At 44.9% G+C, this 25,910-nt stretch overlaps 2 protein-coding genes across 3 annotated transcripts in view; both read left to right on the top strand.

Moving 5' to 3' along the window:
• Frmpd1 (FERM and PDZ domain containing 1) overlaps nucleotides 1-2,919 on the top strand; it is a 93,814-nt gene extending 90,895 nt beyond the window's left edge. Inside the window, exon 16 of the mRNA XM_041667790.1 lies at nucleotides 470-2,919. Coding sequence (XP_041523724.1) covers nucleotides 470-2,790 — 2,321 coding nt within the window. The 3' untranslated portion in view covers nucleotides 2,791-2,919. The remainder of the gene's footprint in view (nucleotides 1-469) is intronic.
• Nucleotides 2,920-7,551: 4,632 nt separating this feature from the next.
• On the top strand, nucleotides 7,552-25,354 carry Trmt10b (tRNA methyltransferase 10B). 2 transcript variants are annotated; one of them, XM_041667851.1, is made up of 9 exons: nucleotides 7,552-7,747; nucleotides 11,530-11,742; nucleotides 12,299-12,407; nucleotides 15,652-15,776; nucleotides 17,535-17,687; nucleotides 19,257-19,335; nucleotides 19,916-19,983; nucleotides 23,634-23,757; nucleotides 24,881-25,354. In XM_041667851.1, exons 2-9 carry the CDS (start codon nucleotides 11,557-11,559, stop codon nucleotides 25,036-25,038), a joined length of 1,002 nt encoding a protein of 333 aa, XP_041523785.1. In that variant the 5' UTR covers nucleotides 7,552-7,747; nucleotides 11,530-11,556; the 3' UTR covers nucleotides 25,039-25,354. The 2 variants fall into 2 exon arrangements, with proteins under 2 accessions (XP_041523785.1, XP_041523786.1); XM_041667852.1 differs by lacking the exons at nucleotides 12,299-12,407; nucleotides 15,652-15,776.
• Nucleotides 25,355-25,910: the final 556 nt, after the last annotated feature.

Genomic DNA, 25,910 nt, shown 5'->3' with positions numbered 1-25,910 from the left:
AGGGCAGCCAATGCTCTTAACTTCTGAGTTGTCTCTCTGATACCCTTTTAAAGTGTGTGTGTGTGTGTGTGTGTGTGTGTGTGTGTGTGTGTGTGTTTGAAATTCCGGAGACTTTGTAGCTAACTGCCTGGGCTATGAATCTCACCACTTCAATATTGTAAATTGATATTCTATGGTTTGAGAGCATGAGTGTTGGGGTGCTCGCCTAGCATGCATAGGGTTTGATCTCTAGCACTGCCAGTTTTCAGACTGTATGAGGAGACATCTCCTGAAATGAAGCTAATGGTACAGTGACTAAAGGTTATAAAGAGGTCTTGGACAAGCTACATAACAAATGTCTACTGCAATCATTATTCCCATCTTTCAGATGAGGCGACTGTAGGGCTTGAGTTCAGGCAAGTCTTCGTGCTTGCCCAAGCACGGGCAAGCCTCTTGTACTTAATGTGATTTTTCTTGTCTTGACTTGCAGGGCCCAGAGCTGCCAATCTTAGTGCCGAGAGATTGCAGGATCAGTCTAGAACCCATGGCTCAGAGGAAAGCCTGCATCCAGGACCAGAGGGAAGAGAGCCAAGCAGGCGGGGAGGGGTGAAGAAGTATGCCAAGACTCTGAGGAAACGAAGGTCCTTCCTACAGACAGACCACACCTCCCAGGTCTCCTTCCCCCTGGAGCCATCAGCCTCCCAAGAGAACATGGATGACGTTTGCTACTATGACAGAGAGCCCTACCTGACCCTCACTGCGCCCTCCCCAACCGTGTCCTCCCTGCAGGACATGCAAGGTGAGCCAGGCCTTCTGGAGACCAAGGCCTTGGGGTTGCTGACTTCCCTGATGGAGACAAAGAGCAAAAATCCAGCCTCCAGGATCATGGAGATGGAGCCAGAGACCATGGAAACCAAGTCAGTCATCGACTCCCGAGTGTCTTCTATCTCTGCCATTCGCCTCCGAATTGACCCCAGCAATGCAGAGAATCTTGAGGCTCCCCCTGTGACCCTCACCGTTGGCAACTCCTCAGCAAGCAGTCCTCACAGCCCTCGCTCTTCCGACCCAAGTTCTTCCAACCCACAGGCTGCTCAGATCAGGCCTTTCCAAATCTTATCTCCCTTTCAAGACCTAGATGGTACCACCCCGAAAGAACTCCCCCCAGAGCCTGAGGGCAGCACCTCCCCTCCCTCTGGCGCTAACCCTAATCCAGGCAGCCCAGGGCCACATCATGTCCCTCAAGGAAACACATCAGAGCAGGAAGGGGTCCAATCAGAAATGGAATTGGGGTCTTTTTTAATAAGGCATATACAAGAAGTTACCCCCAGATTCAGAGGGTCCTTGACTCCTGAGGATGAGACAAGGCATGGTAAACGTGGCGTGGGTTCAGAAGGGACTGCCTTTGCTTCCGAAGAGGGAGAACAAGGACAGCTGTCTTTGGAAAGTGACAGTAAAGTCACCTACACAAATGGACCCACCTTACTTGAGGAAGAATTTGGGAAGGACTCAGATAATGTTCCACGGGCTCTTGATGTTCGTACTCCAGCTGGTGAAATCGTCGGCTCCCTCTCCTCGGAGACTCCTGGAACTTGGATAGAACAGACCCCATCCTATTCCCTCGAAGACTCCCCAGGGAAACAGAGAGAAGCCATAGACCAGACCTGCCCAAAACAGGAACTATTGGCAGAATTGGACTTGGGCCCTGATTTCCTAGTTAGGGAGCAGACCATCCCATCAGCCGTCCCTCCAGAGAGGGTCAAGGCAGCGCAGCTTAACCCTGTCATAGGGGAAGACACAACCCCCATGGACACTCCTCAGCAAATCTGTGTCCAGACAGTACCTTCCCTGCCAAAACTTTCACCATGTCAAGAGGAACCCCGCTCAGCAGATTCAGGTCATGGCTCACCAGCGGACAGCAAAGGTGACAGTCCTATCATTTGCCTTCCACCTGAGAGGTCTTTCCTGTGTTTTGCCCCAGAGAGCCACCCTGAAGGCTCCACCGGTCTCATCAAGGCCACCTCCTTGGGTTTTGCTGGCATGGACGAAGTGGTGCCTGCCGGGATCGGCATGGAGCATTGCAGATGCCAGTTCTCCTATGCCACGTGCTTTCGGGGCCTGCAGCCTGAGACAGAGGAAGAAGACGGAGACCCAAAGACACTTCCTGTTGCCCCCCTTACCTCACCACCCTCTGCAGGAAGCCAGGTGACTCTGCCTTGGAGGTCAGCCCGTGCCTACAGCTGTACCACACCCCTGCCCAGGAAAAGCCACGTCTGGCCAGAGTACTGCTCCAGGGCTCTGAGACAGCTGAAAACTGCCCCTGCAAGTGCCCCCGAGGGCTTTGTCCAACTCACAGAGAGCCTGCTGGAACTACAGGACATTCTAGAAGCTTCCTGGGGCGTTGGGAACAAACACCCCATTGACAAGTGCACCTGGCATTTTTCAGAAAGCCGGAGCCGCCTGTGTATGGGCTCCCAGAAGCTCCTGTCCAGCTGTCAGCATGTGATCAGAATGGACCAGTCCCCGGAGGAAATGCAGGGTGCTGTGCGTGTCACCTTCCAGCACCTGGTCCAGCTGGCTGGTCTCTGCTTCCAGTTCACAGACTGTAGCCGCTGCTCCACCCGGCACAAGGAAGTGGCCGGGAACCTGAGGGACGTGGTTTATACCTACCACCAGTTTGTGGAAGCCGCAAAACTAACCTGTGAGAGAGGCTACCATGACCTCAGTGTGAAACTCTTGGCTCGCCAATGCACGGCCCTGACAGCTGCTGTATTCTGTTTGACCCAGAAGTTCCGGGCATCCACTGCTATGTGAACAAGTCACCTACCCCAGGCCCCTTTACCCTGCCTGGAAAGTCCTCCAAGAAGCCTCTTCTAGTTCTCCACCCACCCCCTTCAAATGTTTACTATGTAGAGTATTTGAATAAACTGCTGCTTAATCTTAGCTTGTCGTGTTCTGAGTGGTGGTAAATTTGGTTAAAAATGTTCACTCAAGCCGGGCGATGGTGGCACATGCCTTTAATCACTAGGGAGGCAGAGGCAGGCGGATCTCTGTGAGTTCGAGACCAGCCTGGTCTACAGAGCTAGTTCCAGGACAGGCTCCAAAGCCACAGAGAAACCCTGTCTCAAAAAAACAAAAAAACAAAAAAAAAATGTTCACTCAAGCCAGACAGTGGTGGTGCACGCCTCTAAGCCCAGCACTCAGGAGGTAGAGACTGGTGGATCTCTGTGGGTTTGAGACCAGTCTGGTCTACAGAGTGAGTTCCAGCACAGCCAGGGATATACACAGAGAAACCCTGTCTCAAAATCAAACAGAAAACGTTCACTCATATCCATTCAACAGACATTCGCTTCCTTTGCACCGGGCCTGTACTAGGAACCTGAGAAACAGCAGGCTGTATGACACAAGGCTTTTCCTCCCTGATCAGAATGTGCAGGTATATAGGAAAGTAGATGGCCATCCAACCAGCAGGCATCAGGCAAAAAGAAGTCTCAGATTTTGTTCCAAGAACTCAGGAATTGCCAAAAAAAATAGTCTTTTTTTTTTCTTAAATATTTATTTATTTATTATGTATACAGTATTCTGTCTGCATGTATGCTTGCAGGCCAGAAGAGGGCACCAGACCTCACTACAGATGGTTGTGAGCCACCATGTGGTTGCTGGGAATTGAACTCAGGACCTTTGGAAGAGCAGGCAATGCTCTTAACCACTGAGCCATCCCTCCAGCCCCCCAAAAAATAGTCTTGATTCCCCTGTTACTTCATTGTGGCACTACCCTCTGTAAACAGGTGGATACGTGTGTTCTTGGTAGATTCAACCCTCCAAATCTGGAGTTACAGCACCTGGACCAGAGACCCGATAGTTTTTCTTGCTTGCCTCTTTGCTGCAAGCATAGATTGCCACCAGCCTGCAGTAAATTCCCTAGCTGCTCTGTCACCCACGTGCAGGGGTAGTCTCTGCTTTTTCTGAAACTGTACCCCTGACTATTGCATTCTGTTTTTGTTTTTAATATTATAAGGCAAACATTAAATTTAGGAATCGGGGAACCGGAGAGATTGCTCAGCAGTTAAGAGCATTGTCTGCTCTTCCAAAGGTCCTGAGTTCAATTCCCAGCAACCACATGGTGGCTCACAGCCATCAGTAATAGGTCTGGTGCCCTCTTCTGGCCTGCAAGGATACACACAGAATATTGTATATATAATTAATAAATAAATAAATAAATAAATATTTTAAAAATAGGCTTAAAAAATAAATAAATAAATTTAGGAATCAAAGTTGTCATTATTGAACTAATATTAGGGCAGAAGAAATATAGTCAGTACTTTTCCCCCTGGCCTCTGCTGGCCAAGGTAATCCTACATGGACATGGACAAGCTGCTCAAACTCTTCTTGTTTTGGGTTTTCTCTCCTGTACATGAGGAGGCTCATATTGTCCCCTTGATAGGGCAGAAATCTAGGAAGCAATATAGTAGATTGTAAGTATTGCTAACAGAGTGGTCCGTGTTTCTCTTAGTCTGAAAGTTGTACCCCCAACTCACTCAACGCCCCCCCCCACACACACACTGTTTTCCCAACCCAGACAAACCCATTTCAAGATTTCTTTCTTTTTCTTTTTTTCTTTTTTTTTTTTTTTTTTTTTTTTTTTTTTGGCTTTTCGAGACAGGGTTTCTCTGTATCTTTGGTGCCTGTCCCGGAACTAGCTCTTGTAGACCAGGCTGGCCTTGAACTCCCAGAGATCCTCCTGCCTCTGCCTCCCGAGTGCTGGGATTAAAGGTGTGCACCACCACCACCCGACCCATTTCAAGATTTCTTTGGGAAAACTTTTGATCTGGCTTTTCTTGTCTAGTCAAATGTGGTTTGGTGGCTCATGTTGGTCCTTCGGAGGTCATCAAAGAGGTCCTCTTTCCCTCCTGTTACCGACACACTGTGAGGTCAATGCTCTACCCCTATTAGGCACCTGATTCCTGGCTTTGCCCAGCAGAAGCAGGATGAGGGATGAGTCGGTCACCTGTAATTAGTTAATCAGCGTGTGTGGGGGAGAGGATTCGTTTCCTTAGAATGATGCTTTAAATTTTTTGTTTGTTTGTTTTGTTTTTTTGAGTCAGGGTTTCTTTGTAGCTTTGGAGCCTGTCCTGGAACTAGCTCTTGTAGATCAGGCTGGCCTCGAACTCACAGAGATCCACCTGCCTCTGCCTCCCGTGTTGGAATTAAAGGCCTGTGCCGCCACTGCCCAGCTAAACTTTAAACTATTGAAAACAACTTTGAAGTGATTTCATGACTGAAAAGTAACAGGGCACCAGGCTAGAAAACAAGTTGCATGATGTGAAACATCGGAACCTTTGCTAAGAAGATCAAAATAGGTTGTTTCTGTGGACAGGATCTGCACACTGGCCAGTGAATTCACCTGGGACTGGATCCTGACTGACCTGAACCATATTTGAGTCCAATTAGCTAGAACCTACACTATGCCAGAAGCTTTATGTGGAAAGTTTGAATACCCATTAAAATATGGCATTCTACATTGTTACACGTGTTTAACAGTTCCATGAGAAACAGATACGGAAAGGAGGAAGATCAAGACTACAGCTGAGGCACGTGTCTCCACCTTTCTTTGGTTGCTCTTCTTTTTCCCTGTGCATCCCATGAGGAAGAGTAAGGTCCAGAAGTGGTGGGAAGCTCTCGGTGCTCATTGAGAAGCCACAGTGCAGGGAAGGCATTCTCTCTGGCACTGTCTTTGATACACTCCATACATGAGGCAGGCGAGACAAGAACTGGATTTTAAGAGTTCTTGATGAAGGCTGGATGACTCCTAGACCCCGGCAAGGCTTCGGGTCACCGAAGAGAAGGCACGTGAGACATGGAAAGGGAAGGAATCTTTGGAGACAGGAGTCGTCAGGGAAGCCTCTCTGTAAGAGCAGTACTAGTTAGGACTGGAGTGTCAGCAGGAATTTGTTGAGTACCATGTGTCAGGCCTTGAGATTCTGTAGGGTTTAGATGTCAAGAAAGAAAAAATAATTCTGTTAGAGTCTACTATGCAGGGATAGCAGGTAAAACACTCATGAGCACAGTGAATATGGGCTCCTCTTTTTTGTCATTTTATTTATTATCATTATTTTGGTTTCACTATGTAGCTTTGGCTGTCCTGGAATTCACTATGTAGATATGTAGACCAGGCTGGCCTCAAACTTTAGAGATCCACCTGTCTCTGCTTCCCCAAGTGCTGAGATTAAAAGCAAGCGCCACCACACCTGGCTCTCAAGGAACTTCTAATTAGCAGGAAAGACAAAATTGCTGACAGGGAGTAGACTTTTTATAAAGGTGCCAGAACAGATGAGATGAGCCAGTCTTACCCAGTGTGACCGGAAGGCTGTTCTGAATGGAGACAGTTAAGTGGAGACTTAGCGAGCAAGAACCAGGGACCGGAGAGATGGCTCGGGGGTTAAGAGCATTTGCTGTTCTTGCAGAGGAGCTGGGTTCCATTCCCAGCATCCACATCAGGTAGCTCACAACAATCAGTTCTTGGGGATTGGTCACCCTCTTCTGACCACCATGGGCACTTGCATGGCACACAGAATAACAAGCACACATAGTCACGTAAGTAAAAACAAAATTTTTAATGATCATCTTTAAAACCCAGCTGTGGGGGGCTGGAGAGATGGCTCAGAGATTAAGAGCACTGGCAGCTCTTCCTGAGGTCAGGAATCCAACTCCCAGCAAGCACACGGTGGCTCACAACCGTCTGTAATGAGATCTGGTGCCCTCTTCTGTCCTGTAGGGATACATGCAGGCAGAACACATACAAATTTGTTTAAATAAATCTTAAAAAAAAAAAAAAGCACTAGGCATAGTGGATCACAACTAGAATCCAGCGCTTGTAAGATTGAGGCAGGAGGACAGTGGATTTGAGGTCAATTTGGGTTACATGATAGGCTTGCTTCTCTCACCCACGTGGCGGCTCATAACTCTCTGTAACTCCAGTTCTGACGTTCCTAAGTACCAGGCACTCAAGAGGAGCACGTACATATGGAGGCAAAGCACCCATACACATAAGCAAAAATAAATCTTAGAAAAGACAAGGAAAGGTCGTTTCGCCAGTTTCTGGCTTGGTACGTGAAAGGTGATACATAGGGATGTAGCCGCCACTAGACTCTTGCCTGTTAAATCTTGTTTGGGTTTTGAACTTGGACAGTCTGGTGGCAGAGGGAGCTGTGTACTCGGGAAGGCGCTGTGTTAGCTCATTGGCCTTTTTGGTTGAGGGGAAATTCAGGAAACCATAAGGGCCCCATACTGACAGAAGACAAGGCAGGTGGTTTAATGCTTGGTTCGGCCCAGTTTTGCAGTGTCCAGCTAGCCAGAAAGCGACTGGTCACCTGTTTGAGCTGCGTAAGGTCTGCGAGGAGCTCAAATTGCCACCCTCAACTAATTTACGGGTGCCCATAATACAGATGCCCAGCTAGCCTACTGGCATCCTCTATAGAGTTGCCGGATTGAAAACTATAACTCCCAGAATGCCACTCGAAACTGAGCAGGATCCGGAAATAGTTCGGGGGCGGGACCAATTGTTTTTGGTCCACACTAAGCAAAGGGTGGTCGTCAGGTACGTGGGTGGCAAGGGCGGGGAGACGGCACCGGTTTTGAAGATTGGCTAGAGACTACTGGGTCCCAGCCTGAAGCCGCGGCACCTACAGTCCTGGAGTTTCTGGGGCTTGCCTCCCCTCGTTCGCAGCCTACGGGCCAGCGGGACCCGCGTTCCCTGCGGCCTGTGGTCCAGGTAGGTGTTCTAGTGCTGAAGGTTAGCTTTGGGGCCCTACTACCCAGAATGAGAAAATGGGAGACCTGTGCACGCTGAGGATGATTGGACACTTAGCGTGGGCGTTTGTACGCATCCGGTGGCACTTGGACTATGAAAGGTCTGAGGCGGGGATGGCGGAGTTAATGCAAAAAGTATTGAGTGCCTGGGTAAACATTTACTTATAAGGGTGTGGGAAAATCAGACAAAAATAAGTAAGTGGGTAGTGTTGGATAGTGAAAATATGTGTGAGCTGAGGACGTGTGAGATTAAGGAAAGAGCATCGTGGGCAGAGAACAGTTTATGCAGGGACATCGGGATATTTAGTCTGTTTGGGGAATAGGTAGATCAGAGAGAGCTAAAGAAAATTGATGGAGTTGGAGCTAGCAGGAAAGATGGCTCTCGTAGAGGGTCCGAGTTTGGTTCTCAGCATCCATATTGTGATTGCCAATAAACCAGCTCCAGGGCATCTGATGTCTCACTCACGTGCACATGGATACATGGTTTTTGTTTTATTTTTTTTAAATATTTATTTATTATGTATACAATATTCTGTCTGTGTGTATGCCTGCAGGCCAGAAGAGGGCACCAGACCCCATTACAGATGGTTTGAGCCACCATGTGGTTGCTGGGAATTGAACTCAGGACCTTTGGAAGAGCAGGCAGTGCTCTTAACCTCAGAGCCATCTCTCCAGCCCAATACATGATTTTTTTAAAAATGAAATAAAATTTTAGGCCTTTAGCCCCAGCACTTGAAAGGCGAGGCGGATCTGTGAGTTTGAGGCCAGCCTGGGCTTCTTAGTGAGACCCTATTAATGAATCAAATCAAATAAAATAAATAAATGGATCCTTTTAGGAGAAGGAAAATTGATAGAAGGGATAGGCTGCAATGATCTGTGTAGATACTGGGCTACTGTAAGTGAACTGGAAATGCTGCAGATTCTAGGCAGAAGGGCGGGATAATTTTCAAATGTTTAGATACTCATCTATCTATCTGCTGCTATTTATGAATATATATATATATTATGATATACATATATATCATGAATTTATTTACTTATTTTGAGACAGGGTCTCGGGTAGTCCAAACTAGCCTCAGACTTTACGTGTTGCCAAGGATGACCTTGAACTTTTGATCCTCTTGTTTTCTACCCTCCTAGTGCTAGTGTCACCGTGGTTAGCAGTACCACGGATTATTCAAGACAGGGTTTCTCCGTAGTTTTTTTTTTTTTTTTTTTTTTTTGGTTCCTGTCCTGTAACTAGCTCTTGTAGACCAGGCTGGCCTCAAACTCACAGAGATCCACCTGCCTCTGCCTCCCGATTGCTGGGATTAAAGGCGTGCGCCACCACCGCCCGGCTGGATCTGGGGCTTTTTGCATGGTAGGCAAGCACTCTACTGTGTTACTTTCAGCCTTTTCTGTCCTGGAACATGCTCTGTGGACCAGCCTGGCCTCAAACTCAGAGAGATTCACCAGTCTCTGCCTCCTGAGAATTAGAGGCGTGTACCACCTCTGCCCAGTTTTGGGGTGCAGAGGTAAATGTTTGAGCTCTTTCCCTGGAAGGATTTATGGTAGAGTAGGAAAAAGGAGAACAGCCAGTTTGAGTTGAACTCAAAGCAGTCAAAAATTGGAACCTCATAAAGGTGGAATAAATGTCACTGCCAAATTCCCCAGATACACCATTGTGTCAAGTACTTAGCAGCCCTGTTGAATGACTAAGGCTCAGAAAGTTTTTTTAGACTAAGGGGTGAAATGCCAAATCTGGGCATAGATAATGACTTGTTCAGGTTCATCAGATCTGTGTGGTTTTATAAGATTACTTTTAATTGTGCGTGTATGTGTGCTCATACATGCACACACAAGTGTATGTGGGTGCAGTTGCCATCAGAGTCTAGGAAAGGGCATCTGATCCCCTAGAGAGCAATAGGCAGTGAGCCACCTGATATGGGTGCTGCTAATAGAACTCGGGTCCTCTTTAGAGCAGCAGGTGTATGTGTTTTGATGCTCAGCTGCACCTTTGTCTTTTGAGGACTCTTAGATGATAACCTCTTTCAGCACCTACTGAATTTCCATTGTGTGCCAGGATTTATGCCATCCACCAAAGGTGTGAAACTCAAGCTCCTTTAGGAGTGTGCAGGCAGATACAATATAGACTCAGGGTACTGGTTGGTGTTGTCTTTATTGGATTCCCTCATATAAAAAGCATCTTCTTCAGGGACTACAGAATTTAGGAAGGCGCAAGGAACAAAAAACAGAAAAGAAAGTAGTTAAGTTCAACAAATGCCAAATATTGCTGATCGCAAGGTCTTTGTTTAGGATTTATTTATTTGTATTTTATGTGTACAACTGTTTTTCTTTCATGTGTGTGAACTTTGACTCCTTTGGAGGCCAGAGATGGCATTGGATCCCTGGAACTGAAGGTAGAGAGGGTTATGAACCGGTATGTGGGTGCTGGGAACTAAACCCAGGTCCCCTGTGAAAGCCAGTGACTCAGTTGCTGAACTGCTCTTCAGCCTTGTTTGCAAAGTCTCTCAAAGGAATTCAGTTTGGCGGGAAAGTATCAACCCTGGCTTTCGAGCTTTTTAAGCAGCAATCATGGAAAATTCTAGAGCCCCTCAAAATTCTCCTATCTCTTTTTCCTTCTCAGCCAGACTTCCAAAGAGACATTAGAACAATTCGTTCCCTAACAGGGCCTTTATTTTTTTTGTGTGTGTGTGTATAATGTGCTGGTGTGTATGTCACGTCACATGTGTGGAGGTCAGAGGACAGCTTGGTGGAGTCAGTTCCTTTCTTCCACATCTACATGAGTTCCAGGGGTTAAACTCAGGTCTTCCTGCCAAATCAGCTCATACGACTCCTGTGGCTAGAACTTTTTTACCCCTGAGCCATAGGTCCCCTTACAATTCTTTTGACTTTTTTTTGCTCATTTTAATAAGGTGAGATTATGGCCAGGCGGTGGTGGTGCACACCTCTAATCCCAGCACTCGGGGAAGCAGAGGCAGGTAGATCTCTGTGAGTTCAAGGCCAGCCTGGTATCAGAGCGAGTTCCAGGACAGGCTCCAAAAAGAAACAGAGAAACCCTGTCTCAGAAAACAAAAAAACAAACAAAAAAACCAAAAGTGATGTGGATGATTAGTTTGTGTGAACGTCTAAGAGAAGTGCTATCACACAGGTTTAGACGTTTTTGGTTTGAAAAGATTTATAGTCAACATTGCTTTCCATACATGAAAAGAACGGTGCTTCTAGAATCCTTACAGAATGTGTTGTTTTCCTCATTTCTCTGGAAGAATTCTATATTTTATTTAATTTTGTATATGCTGTTAACTTTCTGATATACTCTGTAAATAAATACATTTCAAACTTAACCTGCATCTGGTAGCTTTGACCTGAACTTCTAGCTACACAGGAGCCTGAGACTGGAGGATTACTGTTTTGAGGCCTGCTTGGAGTACAGAGTGAATTGAAGGCTTCACAGTGAGACCCTGTCTCAAAATAAAAAGTAAAAAGAGAACTGGGGATCTAACTCGGTGGTAGAGTGCTTGTCTAGCACATGCAAAGCTCTGGATTCTATCCTTAGTAACACAGAAAGAAGGGAGGAGGACTCTTAAATAGAGCTAGAGATTTCGATTATTTGGCTCTTTACTGCTGACCGTTTGCTGAATTACCTCTCTGGAATACTCAGCGGCATGCTTTCCTTAGTTCGGTCTGTCTGGACCAGTACTGCTCACCACTAACACAGTAACGCTATTTCTCGTTTGGCTGTAGGGTTAGCTGTGTGAGTGGCATGAGCGCATGGACTGTAAGTTAGAAGAAAGTGCTCAGGAAGCAGAGTCACCGGGGGTGCAGGGACCAGACGGTTCCCAAGAGGATGGAGGTGAAGATGGACTGTCTGAGATCTTCCGACTGCTGCAGATGGATGTGGAACACAAGCACCGAGAGGAAGAGGCACGCCCTGCAAACAGCACAGCATGGGGCTCGGTGAGCTTGCGTGACCCGGCTCTAAGGGTCGATCAGCAGATGAAAGGAGATGAGAATGAATTTTGTGTGTTCTAAGTGTTGAATCCATCCCTGCTGGGTTGATTAAGGTTTTGTTTTCATTTGAGTCTTAAGAATGCAAATAGAAATTCAAAAGAAATTTTGATCTGCCTCTAAAAGGGTCAGGGACTCCCAACTCTGGAGTTTTCTCTAACCTGGAAGAGTCACTGTTATGATGCTGGGGTGAGGTAATGTTCTCTCTAATTGTAATTATTTAGTTCAGGTGTTGTTGCCTTGTATGGCCCCCGAGTCAGATCCCAAGCAATGCATACAATAATAATAACTCAGCACTGTGTATAGTGAATATTCGCCAATGGAAATAAAATAGCAAAGAAATCATAAAATTAAAAATAAACACAAGCCAGTAGGGTTGTTTTTAAGACAAAAATACTTTTTCCTCTCTAACTTTATATATAAATGAAGAAAGGTAACTAATGTCCATTTTCCTTTCTGATTCTTACGGAGTTCTCAAATAATTTTGTTTTCTGGATAATGGAAGAAAAATGTGCAGAGAAAACAGAGACACTGGGAAAGGATAGTCTCCTCGAAGAAGAGCAAAAGGAAGCAGGAAAAAGAAAGAAGAAAAGTCAAGCGTGCAGAAGACCCAGGTTATGATAACTGCAATCGTATAATTTATAACTTATAAATTGTAAAATTACAAAATATAGTAAGATAAAACAAAAACTATTACATTGTAGTAGTAGTTTGGCAAAAACAAACAGAAGGAAAGGAGCCCGAGAGAAGGCGCAATAGTCAAACACCCACTCAGGAATCCCATAAAAACACTAAACTGGAAGATATATGCTCAGAGGAACTGGTGCAGATCCATGCAGGCCCTGTGCAAGCTGCCTCAGTCTCTTTGAGTTCACTGATGTGAGCTGTCATCATGCTGATTTACAGGGCCTTGTTTTGGTAGGGTCCTCCATTCCCTCTGGCTCTTAGCTCTCCCAGCCTCCTCTTCCCTGGGACTCCTGAGTCCTGAGGGGAGAGATTTGATAGAGACATCCCCTTAGGGTGAGTGCTCCAAAGTCTCTTACTCTGCATTGTCTGGCTGTGGGTCTCTATATTTGTCCCCTATTGTCTGCTGCAGGAGGAAGCCTCTCTGGTGATGGCTGAGCAAGACACTGATCTGAGTACAGCAGAGTGTCATTAGGAGTCATTTTATTGCTGTGTTTTTGTTTATGTGGGGGGTTTTTTGGTTGTTGTATTTTTCATTTGTTTGTTTTAGTTCACTAGTACTTGGTTTTCCCCTAGGTCCCTGAGCTATCTAGTCTCCGGTTCTTGGCCATCCAAGCAGTGTCAGTATGGGCTCCATCTTGTGGAATGGGCCTTTAGTCAGACATTGGTTGGTTACTCCCACAAGCTTTGTGCCATCATTGCCCCAGCATATTTTGCAGTCAGGACACCATTGTATATCAAAGGGTTTGTGGCTGTCTTTGTGTTTACATTTCTCTTTTGCTAGCATACAGAGTACCTTCCTGTACCAAAGACAAGTGAAGGGTGAAGGCTCTAGTTAGGCCACCAGCTCAGCTTCTCCATGTTCATTGTGTTGTGTAGGTGTTGTCTGCAGCAATGGGGCCTTGCTGTCAGTTTGTGGTGAACAACTTATAGTCTTGGCAACAGACTGGTGTAGCAGGCTTTCTTGTCGGACTATCTTTGGATCCCTAGCCTGCAAATACTGACCTGGAGACTCATTATTAATTATGAGAGCTTGGCTTTTAACTTAGGCTTGTCTCAACTCTTTTTTGTTTATGTTTTTTTGGTTTGTTTATTTGTGGGTGTTTTTTTTTTTTTTTTGGTTTCTTGAGACAGGGTTTCTCCATAGCTTTTTATTTATTTATTTATTCATTCATTCATTCATTCACACATTCATTATGTATACAATGGTCTGTCTATATGTGTCCCTGCAGACAGAAGTTGGCACCAGATCTTATTACCAGTGGTTGTGAGCCACCATATAGTTGCTGGGAATTGAACTCACGACCTCTGGAAGAGCAGTCAATGCTCTTAACCACTGAGTCATCTCTCCAGCCCTGCCTTTTTGGAACCTGTCCTGGAACTAGCTCTTGTAGACTAGGCTGGCCTTGAACTCACAGAGATCCACCTGCCTCCGCCTCCTAAGTGCTGGGATTAAAGGCGTGTGCCACCACCACCCTGTACTCAACTAGCTCTCATAACTTAAATTAACCCATTTATATTAATCTACGTTCTATCACGTGGTAACATCTCTCTTCCATTTTGCACCTCCTGTTTCCTCTCAGTCTTTTAATGACTCCGCCTTTCTTCTTCCCAGAGTTCCCTCTCTGCCCAGAAGTCCTGCCTAGCATTAGCTGTTCAACTTTTTATTATGCCAGTCACAGCCACACATCACACAGTAGAAATATTCCCTAGCAGCCTAGGTTGTTTGCGGATTCCCCATGGGGCCCCTTTGACCAACAACTCAATGAGATATAACCTAATCCCAGTTCTGGAAGATTCTTTGGTAATAAGAGATGACTAGCTGAGACTGTCTCCTTTTTTGTTTGTTTTTTATTGTTTTTGTTTTGTTTTTTTGAGACTGGGTTTCTCTGTAGCCTTGGAGCCTGTCCTAGAACTCACACTATAGACCAAACTGGCCTCAAACTCACAGAGATTCACTGCCTCTGCCTTCTTCGAGTGCTGGGATTAAAGGCATGCACCACTACCGCCTGACTCTGTCTCCAATTATTTAGATCACCTTCATATACGTATATATTTTAGGAAGCTTCTATTATATTAGGTTTCCATGCTACCCCTCAAATGGTCCTTAATTTCAGGTGTCTCTCCCTGTATTCCCCCTTCCATATCCCTCTCTCCTTCCTCTCCCTACTTGATCCTCCTGTTCCAGGCCCTCCATCCATCCGTCCATCCATCTGACCATCCATCCATAGCTATCTATTCTATTTTCTTTTCCTATGGAAATCTGTCTCCCTCTAGTCCCTTACTCCATACCCAACCTTTGTGGTCCAAAGATTGTAGCTTGGTTATCATTGACTTAACAGCTAATATCTACATATAAGCAAATGCATAACATATTTGTCTTTCTGAGTCTGGGATACTTTGCTCAGGATGGTTTTTTTCTGGTTCCATCCATTTACCTGCAAATTTCATGATGTCAGTTTTTTAACTACTGAGTAATACTCCATTGTATAAATGTATCACATTTCCTTTTTCTATTCTTCTGTTGTGAGACATCCAGGTTGTTTCCATTTCTAGCTATTATGAACTAAGCAGCAATAAACATGGTTGAGCAAGTGTCTCTGTAGATGAAGCACTCTTTCCTTGAGTGGTATAGCTAGATCTTGGGGTAGATTTTCATATTCCCGAGGAACCATCACACTGGTTTCCATAGTGATTGTACAAGTTAGCACTCCCACCAGCAATGGATGAGTGTTCCCTTTGCTCCATGTCCTCGCCAGTTTGAGCTATCACTTGTTCTGTTTATTTATGTTAGCCATTCTGATGGTGACATCTCCAAGTAGTTTTAGTTTGCATTTCTCTGATGCTAAGGATGTTGAACATTTGTTTCTCAGCCATTTGAGTTTCCTCTTTTGAGTATTCTGTTTAAATCTATATCCCATTTTTTAATTGGGTTATTTGGTTTCTTGATACCTAGCTTTTTTTTTTAATTCTTCATATACTTTGGATATTAGCTCTCTATGAGATGTGGAGTTGGTAAAAATCTTTTCCCATTCTGTAATTGCTGCTTTGTCCAAAAGATGGTGTCCTTTGCCACGCAGAAGCTTCTCGGTTTCACGAGGTCCCATTTATTCATTGTTGATCATTGTGCTTATGCTAGCCCACTCTTAATCCTCTCTGGTGTTTCTGTCACAGGCACCTGCCCCCAGCACAGCAAACGTTTTTTGAAAGCGTTAACCAAAGAGAAACTTTTGGAAGCCAAACACTCAGGACCAAGACTGTGTGTTGACTTGAGCATGACCCAGCACATGTCAAAGAAGGTAGACTATTGAGAGCCTGAGGGAGGCATGGAAGGGAGCAGTCTTTGTGAAGGGATGACCATCGCCAGCTTCTGTGGCTCTCTAGTAATCCAGAAGGGTATGGTTTTCTATTCTCCGTGACCAAGTTCCACGGTGACTTTGGAAAGGAACATGTGTTCTTTGGTTTATTTTGCAGTTTGTCTTCTCCTTTGAGTCTCCCACTCTGGCCTTGATGTTTTCTGGGTGGACCCTTGCCGGTTCAGTTCTCCAGACACTAAGTCTTTGTCCTTCTGCTTAGAAGAGAAATACTAGTTTGGCTGCCTGTTGTGGGGAGGGTTCCTGGTGGGAGGTCTTTGCAGTGTTTATATTTTAGTTATTTCTCGTTATTTCCTCTAATGAGGGAGGGATTTACCCTGTTGGGTTCTGGAGATGACTGAACTCATGCCACATGATCCGGACAGATGAGACTGACAGCAGTGTGTTAGTCTCATGGACTCACAGCCTAGGAAGGAGAATATGGCATGCTTCACAAAGCCACATGGGATTATACTTGGGAAGAGAAAGCAATGGGCTGGCTTTGTAGCATCAAGGGCGAGATGTCCCCCATGTCCCAGTGGACAATATGGTTGACTTGTTTGGATGGTTTCACCGGCTGCTCGGGGGCAAAGAGGAATAAACAGGAACTGTGCCTCATTCACTCGATTAGAAAGGCTTTTTAGCTGGGGGCACTTGTTTCATTCGGAAAGGCAGACTGCAGGGGAGCTTGGATTTGGCTTTTGAGTCATCTCAGTTGTGCCAGAAGTCAAACCTGCACATAATACTGGGCCTGAATTTGAGGCCTTACACCATAGTGAATCTTATTTCAGGCATCACTTTATGTGTGCTAATGGTACATGTTTCTCAGAGAAAATAGGAGGACTGCATCTTTAAGGTTCTCCGCAGAACCTCTAACTGTAGCCTTCCAAAAAGTGAGCAATGTCCGGAAGGTGGTGGTGGCACGCCTTTAATCCCAGCACTTGGGAGGCAGAGGCAGGCGGATCTCAGCCTGGTCTACAAAGCAAGTTCCAAGACAGCCAGAGCTGTTACACAGAAAAGCCCTGTTTCGAAAAACAGAGGGAAAAAAAGTGAACAAAGAGGCAGGGTGTGATGGGACATGCTTTTAATCCCAGGTCTGTGGAGGCAGAGGCAGCAGCCATGAACAAGACAAAACATGAACAAGGCAGTCTCCCTTTATATTAGCTGGGAGAGCAGATCAAATCAAACCCAACGCCTGTTACACCTTTTAATCAGTATAGCACAAATCAAGCTAAATTATGAAACAGCTTTCTAGGATTGCAGGGGAAAGTTTAAACTTTAACACACTGTGGCATCTCTTAAAGTTAGGGCGATGGTGCCAGATGTACCCAATGGAGCACAAAAGTGTTGCTACTCTAGCCTTTTTAAATAAATACTGAACATAGTAAAAAACTTTAGATAAAAGCAGAAGCAATCTTTCCAAATATCATTAAATATACAATGGCAGAGTTAGCAGGAGGAATTCTCAGATTTTGCACTCAGAAGTATTTCCGGACTAGCACCGTGTCTTAACCCTGGTCTGTGTGTGTGATGTCATGGAGTATAACACCTCTCCATGTGCTATTTCCTGGAGTAAAGGGGGCCAGGCTAGTTCATGTGGGTCTTACGGCGCAGCATGCACAGGGTGACTGCTGCGGACCAGAGCTAGTAGGCTGGCGGGAGCTGTCCCTCTTGTTCTGCTGAGTTGTCCTCATCGCTTCACAGGAACTGAGCAGGTTGGCTGCACAGATCCGAAGGTTGTATGGTTCAAACAAAAAAGCCAGCAGGCCCTTTTGGATCTGCCTCACTGGATTCTCAACCGACAGTCCCCTCTATGAAGAGTGTCTGAGGATGAATGATGGATTTTCTGCATACTTGGTAAGAATCCTTTGACCCCTGAACTGTCTGAAAGTGCTCCTGTTCTAGTAGGAAGATTTTACTCTTCCATTCTGTGATGTGCAGCTTGCTCTCTACCTGTGACTTTCACATCCACACATTTAATTGCATCTGTATTGCATCTGCTTATTCTTTTATTTAGTGTGTGTATATGTGTATCCCGTGGCATAAATACAGAGGTCAGAGGACAATGAGAATTGTTCTCTTTTTCCGCCATATGGGTCCTGGGATAAGACTCAAGTCAGGCTTGATGGCTAGTGTCTTTTTACCCACTGAGCTGTCTTACCCCCAGCTTAACCATAGTTTAAAAAAAAAATTGCATCTGTAGTGAACACATCCTTTTTTATTGTCATGTATTCTCTACAATACAATATAACTGGGTGTGGTGGCTCACGCCTGTAACCCCGCACTTCAGAGACTGAGACAGAAGACTGTCAAATCTGAAGCTGGCCTGAACTGCATAGTGAGTCCTAGGCCTTTGTGAGACCCCTGTCTCCAAAACCAGTAAACTAAAAATACAGCGTAAGAACTGTTTATGTGTCCTGGGTGTTAAGATAGTCTAGAGATGGTGTAAAGTCTTCAGGAGCATCTAGCTTAATTGTAAACCCTGGCATTTTTATAAGAGACTTGAGCATGCTTAGATTTCGGTGTCTGTGGGACCATCTTGGAACCAGTCCCATGGGTGCTGAGGGCAGTGCAGTGTCTGAATGGAAATGTGTGTTTACTGTTGCCCTCTAAAAAGTCCCAGATTCTTGCCTTAGTTCTTGTGTTGCATTTTTCTCGTTCTTGCCCTGCCTTGGCAAACTGATATTCCCAGTGTCTAGGACTGTGTTTTACACCCTGTCTAGTTCATACTAACCCACTTCCTCGTAATGTTTTTGGGAAACAGTCATGGAGAGGCAGGAAACATGGTTGTTAGAAGAAAGAGAAATGCCATTTTTAGAAGCCTTGTGGCTTTACGGTGTCTTTTAGGAAGAACTACAGGACTTCCCATCTCTGTGCTAAGGAGCTCATAAAGGTAGCAGCTTATGGAATGTCACTAAAAATGCCCCTTGGTGCCGCTGTGTAACCTGGACTAAGTTATTGCAGCCTTCCCTGGTGGAGCCCCAGAAGCTATAGGTGTGAGGTGTCTTGTGTGGGGCTGCACACTAGCTGTCTCTCCTGTGTCCTGTGTTCCTGTCTGAGGTGATTTCCTTTGCTTTGAGTTTCTTTCACATTTGTCGACCTCCCCTCTTCCCAGAAACCGGGCTCTAGTATTCCTCTCACTGGAAAACCCTCCCTAGTGTGGAACTCCCGCACCTGTAGTACTGGCGTGTGCTCCCTGTCCTTCTGGGAGCCCTGGCCACTTTCTGTCTCATTTCCGTGGTTTGTGTCTGTGCTTGTGTGTTTGTCTGTTTGTTTCAGCTAAGCACTTTGCAAGAATCTTTCAGACCTGCAGCTCCCAGGACAGTGGAGCTGTGCCCGAGAAGCACTAGATGCCCAGGAACTGTGTGAGTGTGCACCATGCTGTCCTAACACCACCCCACCTGTGCGCTAATCTCTGTGTTCCAGCTAGATGTGACAGAAGAAGACTGCTTTAGTTTATTTCCTCTGGAAAGCCTTGTGTACCTGACTCCCGACTCAGAACGGGGTAAGTACCTTCTCTGCCCACCTGACTTCATGGACGACTTTGTTCCTCGTTTTTTGTTTCATCATCATTGGTACTCACTCCATCCAAGAGAACGGGGGAGGAGAAACTGGGGGGATGGGCAGATACCCAGTGCTGTCAAGGTTAGTCCCATCTCCAGTTGGACTCTGTGTGTGTGTGTTTATAACATATATTTAAATATATATTAAAAACAGTGTTCTCTATATATGGGTGTGTGTGTATATATATATATATATACATACACATACATACATATACATTACACACTCTCACACACACAGAATATCCTGTCTGACATAGTTTTCACACTTGCTAGTATTAGGTTGGTCGTGGTCCTCTCATATTTCCTCACGTTTCTCTGCAGTTCTGGTCCTGCTTCCTTCCTAACAGTGTCGCTTTGAGCACACACACGCATTTTCACATCTGCTGTCTGCTCTGTCATCAGAGGATTAGCTTTTGTTGTTTTGTATCAACATTGGTGATATTTCTTTTCTTTTTCTTTCTTTGGATTTAGAAATTATAAAACAAATTTGATCTCAGTGGCCTTCATTTTTTTCATTAGCCCTTGAAGACGTTGATCAGAACACGGTTTACGTCATTGGTGGACTTGTAGATGAAAGCATTCAGAAGGTAAATATACATTTTAGCCCCGTTGTTATCTTACCCAGAAGGCCTAGCCCTGTTCCCTGCATGGGAACAGGAAGAGCTTGTTCCTAGAACACCCTCCTACCTGGAGGTGCCCCTTCTCCTCGGGTCGGCCTTCAGAAGCAGAACCTGAAGTCAGAGTAGACATTCTTGGTGATGTAGACACAGCCATTTTGCTTCTTCTCTTCTTTCTGCCAGGATGGCTCTGATCCTGGCTTAGCACTTTTCCATACTTGGTTCTCTGGGAGAGATGGTTAGCTTCTTCTAGGCTTTCTTACTGGTGTGAGAGTCGTATTCCCACAGGATCTCAAATCAGTAGAACTGTCCAAGCTTCTTCTTCTTTTTTTTTTTTTTTAAAAATTTAGTTAGCTTTATTTTTTGTGGATTGGTGTGAAGGTATCAGATCCCCAGAAACTGGAGTTACAGACAGTTGTTAGCTGTCATGTGGGTGCTGGGAATTGAACTCGGGTCCTCTGGAAGAACAGCCAGTGCTCCTACCTGCTGAGCCATCTCTCCAGCCCCCCAGATACCCTCTTCTGACCAGGCATGCACATGGTGACGACAGACATACATATGAGCAAAACATTAATATCCATAAAATAAAAAATAAAGCCTGATTTATTTTTTATTTTATGGATATTAATGTTTTGCTCATATGTATGTCTGTCGTCACCATGTGCATGTGAAGAGGGTATCAAATCCCCTCGAACTATAGTTATAGATTCTTGTTAGTCGCCTATAGGTACTGGGAATCAAACCCAGGTCCTCTCTAAAAACAGCAAATGCTCTTAACCGCTGAGCCATCTGTCCAGCCCCTTGTTCAGGTGTCTTTTGTTGAATTGGAGCTTCATTGGAATAATTAAACTGTTACTGAAGTTTTAATTTTTGTTTCTATTATACAAATATTAATTTTTTGCTTCTGTTCACTAATTAGCATACATTAAAAAGACATAATAGTTTACATTTGCAGAAAGGAACATAGTGAGAAATAAGTGTCCATCCCACCTTGGACCCCTCAACTCACAAGGCGCCATGGTTTACTTTTCTTAGGTATATTTGTTGGTATGTTTTACCTGTGCTTATCATGTATGTAGAAGTATTTTGTGGGGCTGGAGAGATGGCTCAGTGGTTAAGAGCGTTGTCTGCTCTTCCAAAGGTCCTGAGTTCAATTCCCAGCAACCACATGGTGGCTCACAACCATCTGTAATGAGGTCTGGTGCCCTCTTCTGGCCTTCAGGCATACACGCAGAAAGAATATTGTATACATAATAAATAAATAAATAAATAAATAAATAATTTTTTAAAAAAAGAAGTATTTTGTGTGAGACAGACATATATGAAGCACATGTTTAACACAGATGATACTTAGTTTTAAAACTAAGTACAGGGGGCTGGAGAGATGGCTCAGTGGTTAAGAGCATTGCCTGCTCTTCCAAAGGTCCTGAGTTCAATTCCCAGCAACCACATGGTGGCTCACAACCATCTGTAAAGAGGTCTGGTGCCTTCTTCTGGCCTGCAAACATACATACAGACAGAATATTGTATACATAATAAATAAATAAACATTTAAAAAAAAAACTAAGTACAGCTAAGTATTTGAAATTAAGTCTTCTGCCGAGGCCGGTTAAACACTTATGCACTTAATCCAGATCTCTGTGACTTCAAGGCCAGCCTGGTCTTGAGAGCAAGTTCCAGGATAGCTAGAGCAACACAGAGAAACCCTGTCTTGAAAAAACAAAACAAAACTAAGTGTTCCTTTGTGTCATAATAATAATATAAATAATAAAAAGGAGCAGTGGTCTCCTACAGAAGTCTGCTAATAGGAATTAGGAAGACATTGTTTTTGTTGCTCCCAGTGTAGTCAATGGTTCAGGCAGTGAATTAAGTGAAGCCATTACCAGCTATCTGAGGTACATACTCCGTGTGCCCTGGCAGAGTACCAAGGCACAGTGTACCATTCCAGTGAAGCCATTGTTGGTTATCATCATCTCCAAATTTGATGAGCCTGAGTATCACTAGGAGAGACATTCTTTCTCCTGGTGTGCTACTCTTTCCTGTCAAGAATTCTTGCTCAAAATTTGAAAAATGTAAATTTAATCATGAGGAAACAAGAAGTCTAGGATGGGACATTCTGCAAGACAATGGACGCTCCAAAAAGCCACTGTAGTAGAGACTAAAGCAAACGGGTTGTTTTAAAAGAATGTAGAAAATAACACATTGTTAAATACAGTGACGTGTCTATGGCCCCATCTGCCTGGGAGCCCGTGGCAGGAGAATCCTGCCTGTGGATTGAGCTCTCTTACATGAAAACCTGTCAAGTGCACTGTGGACACCTTGACTGGATTATAGACTAGGGGAAAGATTTAGAAGAGACATCAGGGAGACTTTAATAGTATGGTTGTGTGTTAAATAATCTTACAGGATTTTCAGAAATGAAAAAGAAGTAGTGTATTAAAGGAGACCGCCATTGCTCTCCGTGAAATGCTAATTGTTAGATGTCTGTGCTCACTTTCAGGCAAATCTGGTAATGTTAGCTGGCAGATGAAGATGGCAGGAATGGGAATTAATTTAATGAGTCTCTGAGATTTCTTAGATTTGAGATTTTAAAAGAAACAGTTGAGAATGGGGAAGAGCTATTGCAGAGGCAAGGATCACACTCACCTTCTGCCTTGTCACATCCTCCTGAGACAGGCAGGTGGCTTCCTGGCGGCCACGAATGGGGTGTACTGTTCGGGTGTGTAATTTGAGTACATTGTCCTCCCTTATCTTTCTGCCAACAAAAGTAGCAATGTGTAGGAATTCTCAATGTTGGCGGTGTCCATTACAATGAACGTCTTCATGTATAATTTTTTTTTAATTTTAAATTTATTTATTTATTAAAGATTTCTGTCTCTTCCCAGCCACCGCCTCCCATTTCCCTCCCCCTCCCCTAATAAAGTCCCCCCCCCTCAGCCCGAAAAGCAATCAGGGTTCCCTGTCCTGTGGGAAGTCCAGGGAACCCCCCACCTCCATCCAGGTCTAGTAAGTTGAGCATCCAAACTGCCTAGGCTCCCACAAAGCCAGTACGTGCAGTAGGATCAGAAACCCATTGCCATTGTTCTTGAGTTCTCAGTAGTCCTCATTGTCCGTTATGTTCAGAGAGTCCGGTTTTGTCCCAGGCTTTTCCAGACCCAGGCCAGCTGGTCTTGGTGAGTTCCCAGTAGAACATCCCCATTGTCTCAGTGTGTCTTAGAGTATTACTCAGCAGTAAGAAACAAGGACTTCTTGAATTTTGCATACAAATGGATGGAAATAGAAAACACTATCCTGAGTGAGGTAAGCCAGACACAAAAAGAGGAACATGGGATGTACTCACTCATATTTGGTTTCTAGCCATAAACCAAGGACATTGAGCCTATAATTAGTGATCCTAGAGAAGCTAAATAAGGAGAACCCAAAGAAAAACATATAGGCATCCTCCTGAATATTAACCTTCAGCAAGCGATGAAAGGAGACAGAGACCCACATTGGAGCACAGGACTGAATTCTCAAGGTCCAAATCAGGAGCAGAAGGAGAGAGAGCACGAGCAAGGAACTCAGGACCTTGAGGGGTGCAATCATGTATAATTTTTATAGTAAGAAAATTTAATTTACAGAAGGTGACATTCCAAAAAGCTCGAGAACACTCTGTGAAGACAGCCCGCTTGCCAATCCAGGAATACATGGTCAGGCGCCAGAATGAGAAAAACTATCATTCAGAAATACTGGCCATCAATCAAGGTACTGCTCACATCATCCAACCCAACATGTTTTTTGTTTTTGTTTTTTTTCTGGCCATTTACTAGTCTTTTTTCTTGGCTGGTCACTATGTTTTCTGTGTATTCAGACTGCTGCTTTGCTTGCTTGCTTGCTTCCTTCCTTCCTTTCTTCTTTCTTTCTTTTTTTTTTTTCTTTTTGTAGCTTTGGGGCCTGTCCTGGAACTTGCTCTGTAGAACAGGCTGGCCTAGAATTCACAGAGATCCACCTGCCTCTGCCTCCCGTGTGTGCCAGTACCGCCCAGCTTGCTGCTTTGCTTTGCCTCTTGACTCAGTCTCCTGTGACTCATGTACCTAGATTCTCCTTCCTGTACTTGCTGGCAGGCATCTGGCCACTGAGAGGCATTCCTCATTTTTTTGTTCCTGGCTGAAAGGATCCTTTGCCTAGAATGCCCTGCTGTCTGCTTTCATTGGCCAGTATCTTCAGTTAGCGGCCTCTTGCCTGCCTTTCCTCCCACTGCAGGCCTCATCAGCCCCTTGCTTGTGTTCCCATGGTGGTGCCTTCCTCTGTTGCAGAGTTATTGTAGCATGGAGGGCCGGCTTGTTGGGGTTTCTGTCCCGCCTGGTACCCCATAGCCAGCAAGTCCCAAAGAAAATCACACAGAAATCTCCTTAAATTATAAAACTCATTGGTTCATTAGTTCAGGCTTCTTGTTAACTCTTGTAGTTTATATTAACCCATTGTTCTTATCTATGCTAGCCACATGGCTTGGTACCTTTCACAGGGGGGCAGGTCACATGTTGCTTCTTCGGTCGTCTGGGCTGGGCTGCAGGAATGGGCTTCCTTCTTCCCAGAATACTCCTGTTCTCATCACTCTGCCTCTACTTTCTCTCTGGTTGACCTGCCTATACTTACTGCCTGGCCAATCAGCATTTATTAAAACATGATTGACAGAATACAGACAATTCTCCTGTACCAAGTTATCTCTTCACAAGCCTTTCCTCTCAGTGTGTACGCAGGCAGGGCCTTCTCTCTTCCCATCATCTACCACCACATAACTCGAGGACACCGGGCCGGTGAAACATTCCACAACACTCTTTTCCACATTAGTCCTTCACTCATCTGTCCTCCTGTTTCCCTCCAACAGTGTTTGATATCCTGTCCACTTACTTTGAGACTCACAGCTGGCCTGAAGCACTGAAGAAAGGAGTTTCTCCAGGCAAAGGCTACATTCTTCGGAATCCAGTGGATGATGGGCAGCGTAAGATTCCAGATGGAGTGGGTGAAGCACCAAAGGTGTCCTGACCAAAGGACAGGGTAAAGGGTGGCAGTGACACACACCTGCCTTTATGTGTTGTCTCTGAAAGCCTTTGATGGCAAGGACCACATGTTTATGCTTTGTGTCACCTACAGTGCCTGGAAATTACAGTGCTCACTGGAAATGTCCTGATAAAACATAATATTATGGCTTTTAAAAAAAAAGTTTATGAAGGAATTGTCAAAATACATGGCATTTTGGATGTTAATTCATGTTTTGTACATTGAGCTTTGTGAAATGTCTACCTTTTAGAGATGTTGTCAGGGCTTTTTACTGAACTTGGATAAAATTACTTTTCTCTCACCTCTGTATGTGAGGATTCTTCACCAGCGGGCACATGTGCACATCAGCTTTGCTGTCTCAGCTGGGCAGGCCCTTCCTGACATTCTTTCCTGTGGCTCTCTCTCATTATGGTCACCAAGTGCTCCTCTCTTCTCGTCTGTATAGCTTTGCCTAGCCTTCTGAGCCTCACACAAACCAAGAGCTTTACACAAACATACACCCCAGATCTAGTCAAAAAGCAAACATGTAGTTATTGTTAAATCCAGCAGAGAGCAGCCGGGAAGGAATGCTGTATTCTGACACACAAGCACACTCACCCACTATCTGTTATACAGACAGATAAAACTGTTACTGTAACCCATTTTGGGTTAACTTGAAAGTCAAGCTGCTAACAAATTCAGATGTTTTCTGCTTCTCAAAAGAACCAAAAGGACCTCTCAGCCTACTTCCTTCTCTTTTCCCAGTCAATCCCTTGGGAACTATTTCTTGATATATATACGTTATTACTGAAAATAGGCGTCCTCAGAGAACCCCTTAAGTTTTCATACGGGATGGGCCACAGCCACATAGGCTTCAG

Source organism: Microtus oregoni, unplaced genomic scaffold (assembly GCF_018167655.1).
Source record: "Microtus oregoni isolate MIOR12 unplaced genomic scaffold, Mior012 000017F_ref0000208, whole genome shotgun sequence".
Lineage (NCBI taxonomy): Eukaryota > Metazoa > Chordata > Mammalia > Rodentia > Cricetidae > Microtus > Microtus oregoni.
Note: the sequence above shows the minus strand (reverse complement) of the source record. Positions and strands in the feature narration are given on the sequence as shown.

What these genes read in the sequence shown, in the direction of transcription:
- Trmt10b (XM_041667851.1), top strand. Translation starts at nt 11,557, where the DNA reads ATGGACTGTAAGTTAGAAGAAAGTGCTCAGGAAGCAGAGTCACCGGGG. An exon ending in CCCAGCACATGTCAAAGAAG is followed by an intron (nt 15,777 to 17,534) that starts GTAGACTATTGA and finishes ATCGCTTCACAG; the next exon opens with GAACTGAGCAGGTTGGCTGC. An exon ending in TAGATGAAAGCATTCAGAAG is followed by an intron (nt 19,984 to 23,633) that starts GTAAATATACAT and finishes TTTAATTTACAG; the next exon opens with AAGGTGACATTCCAAAAAGC.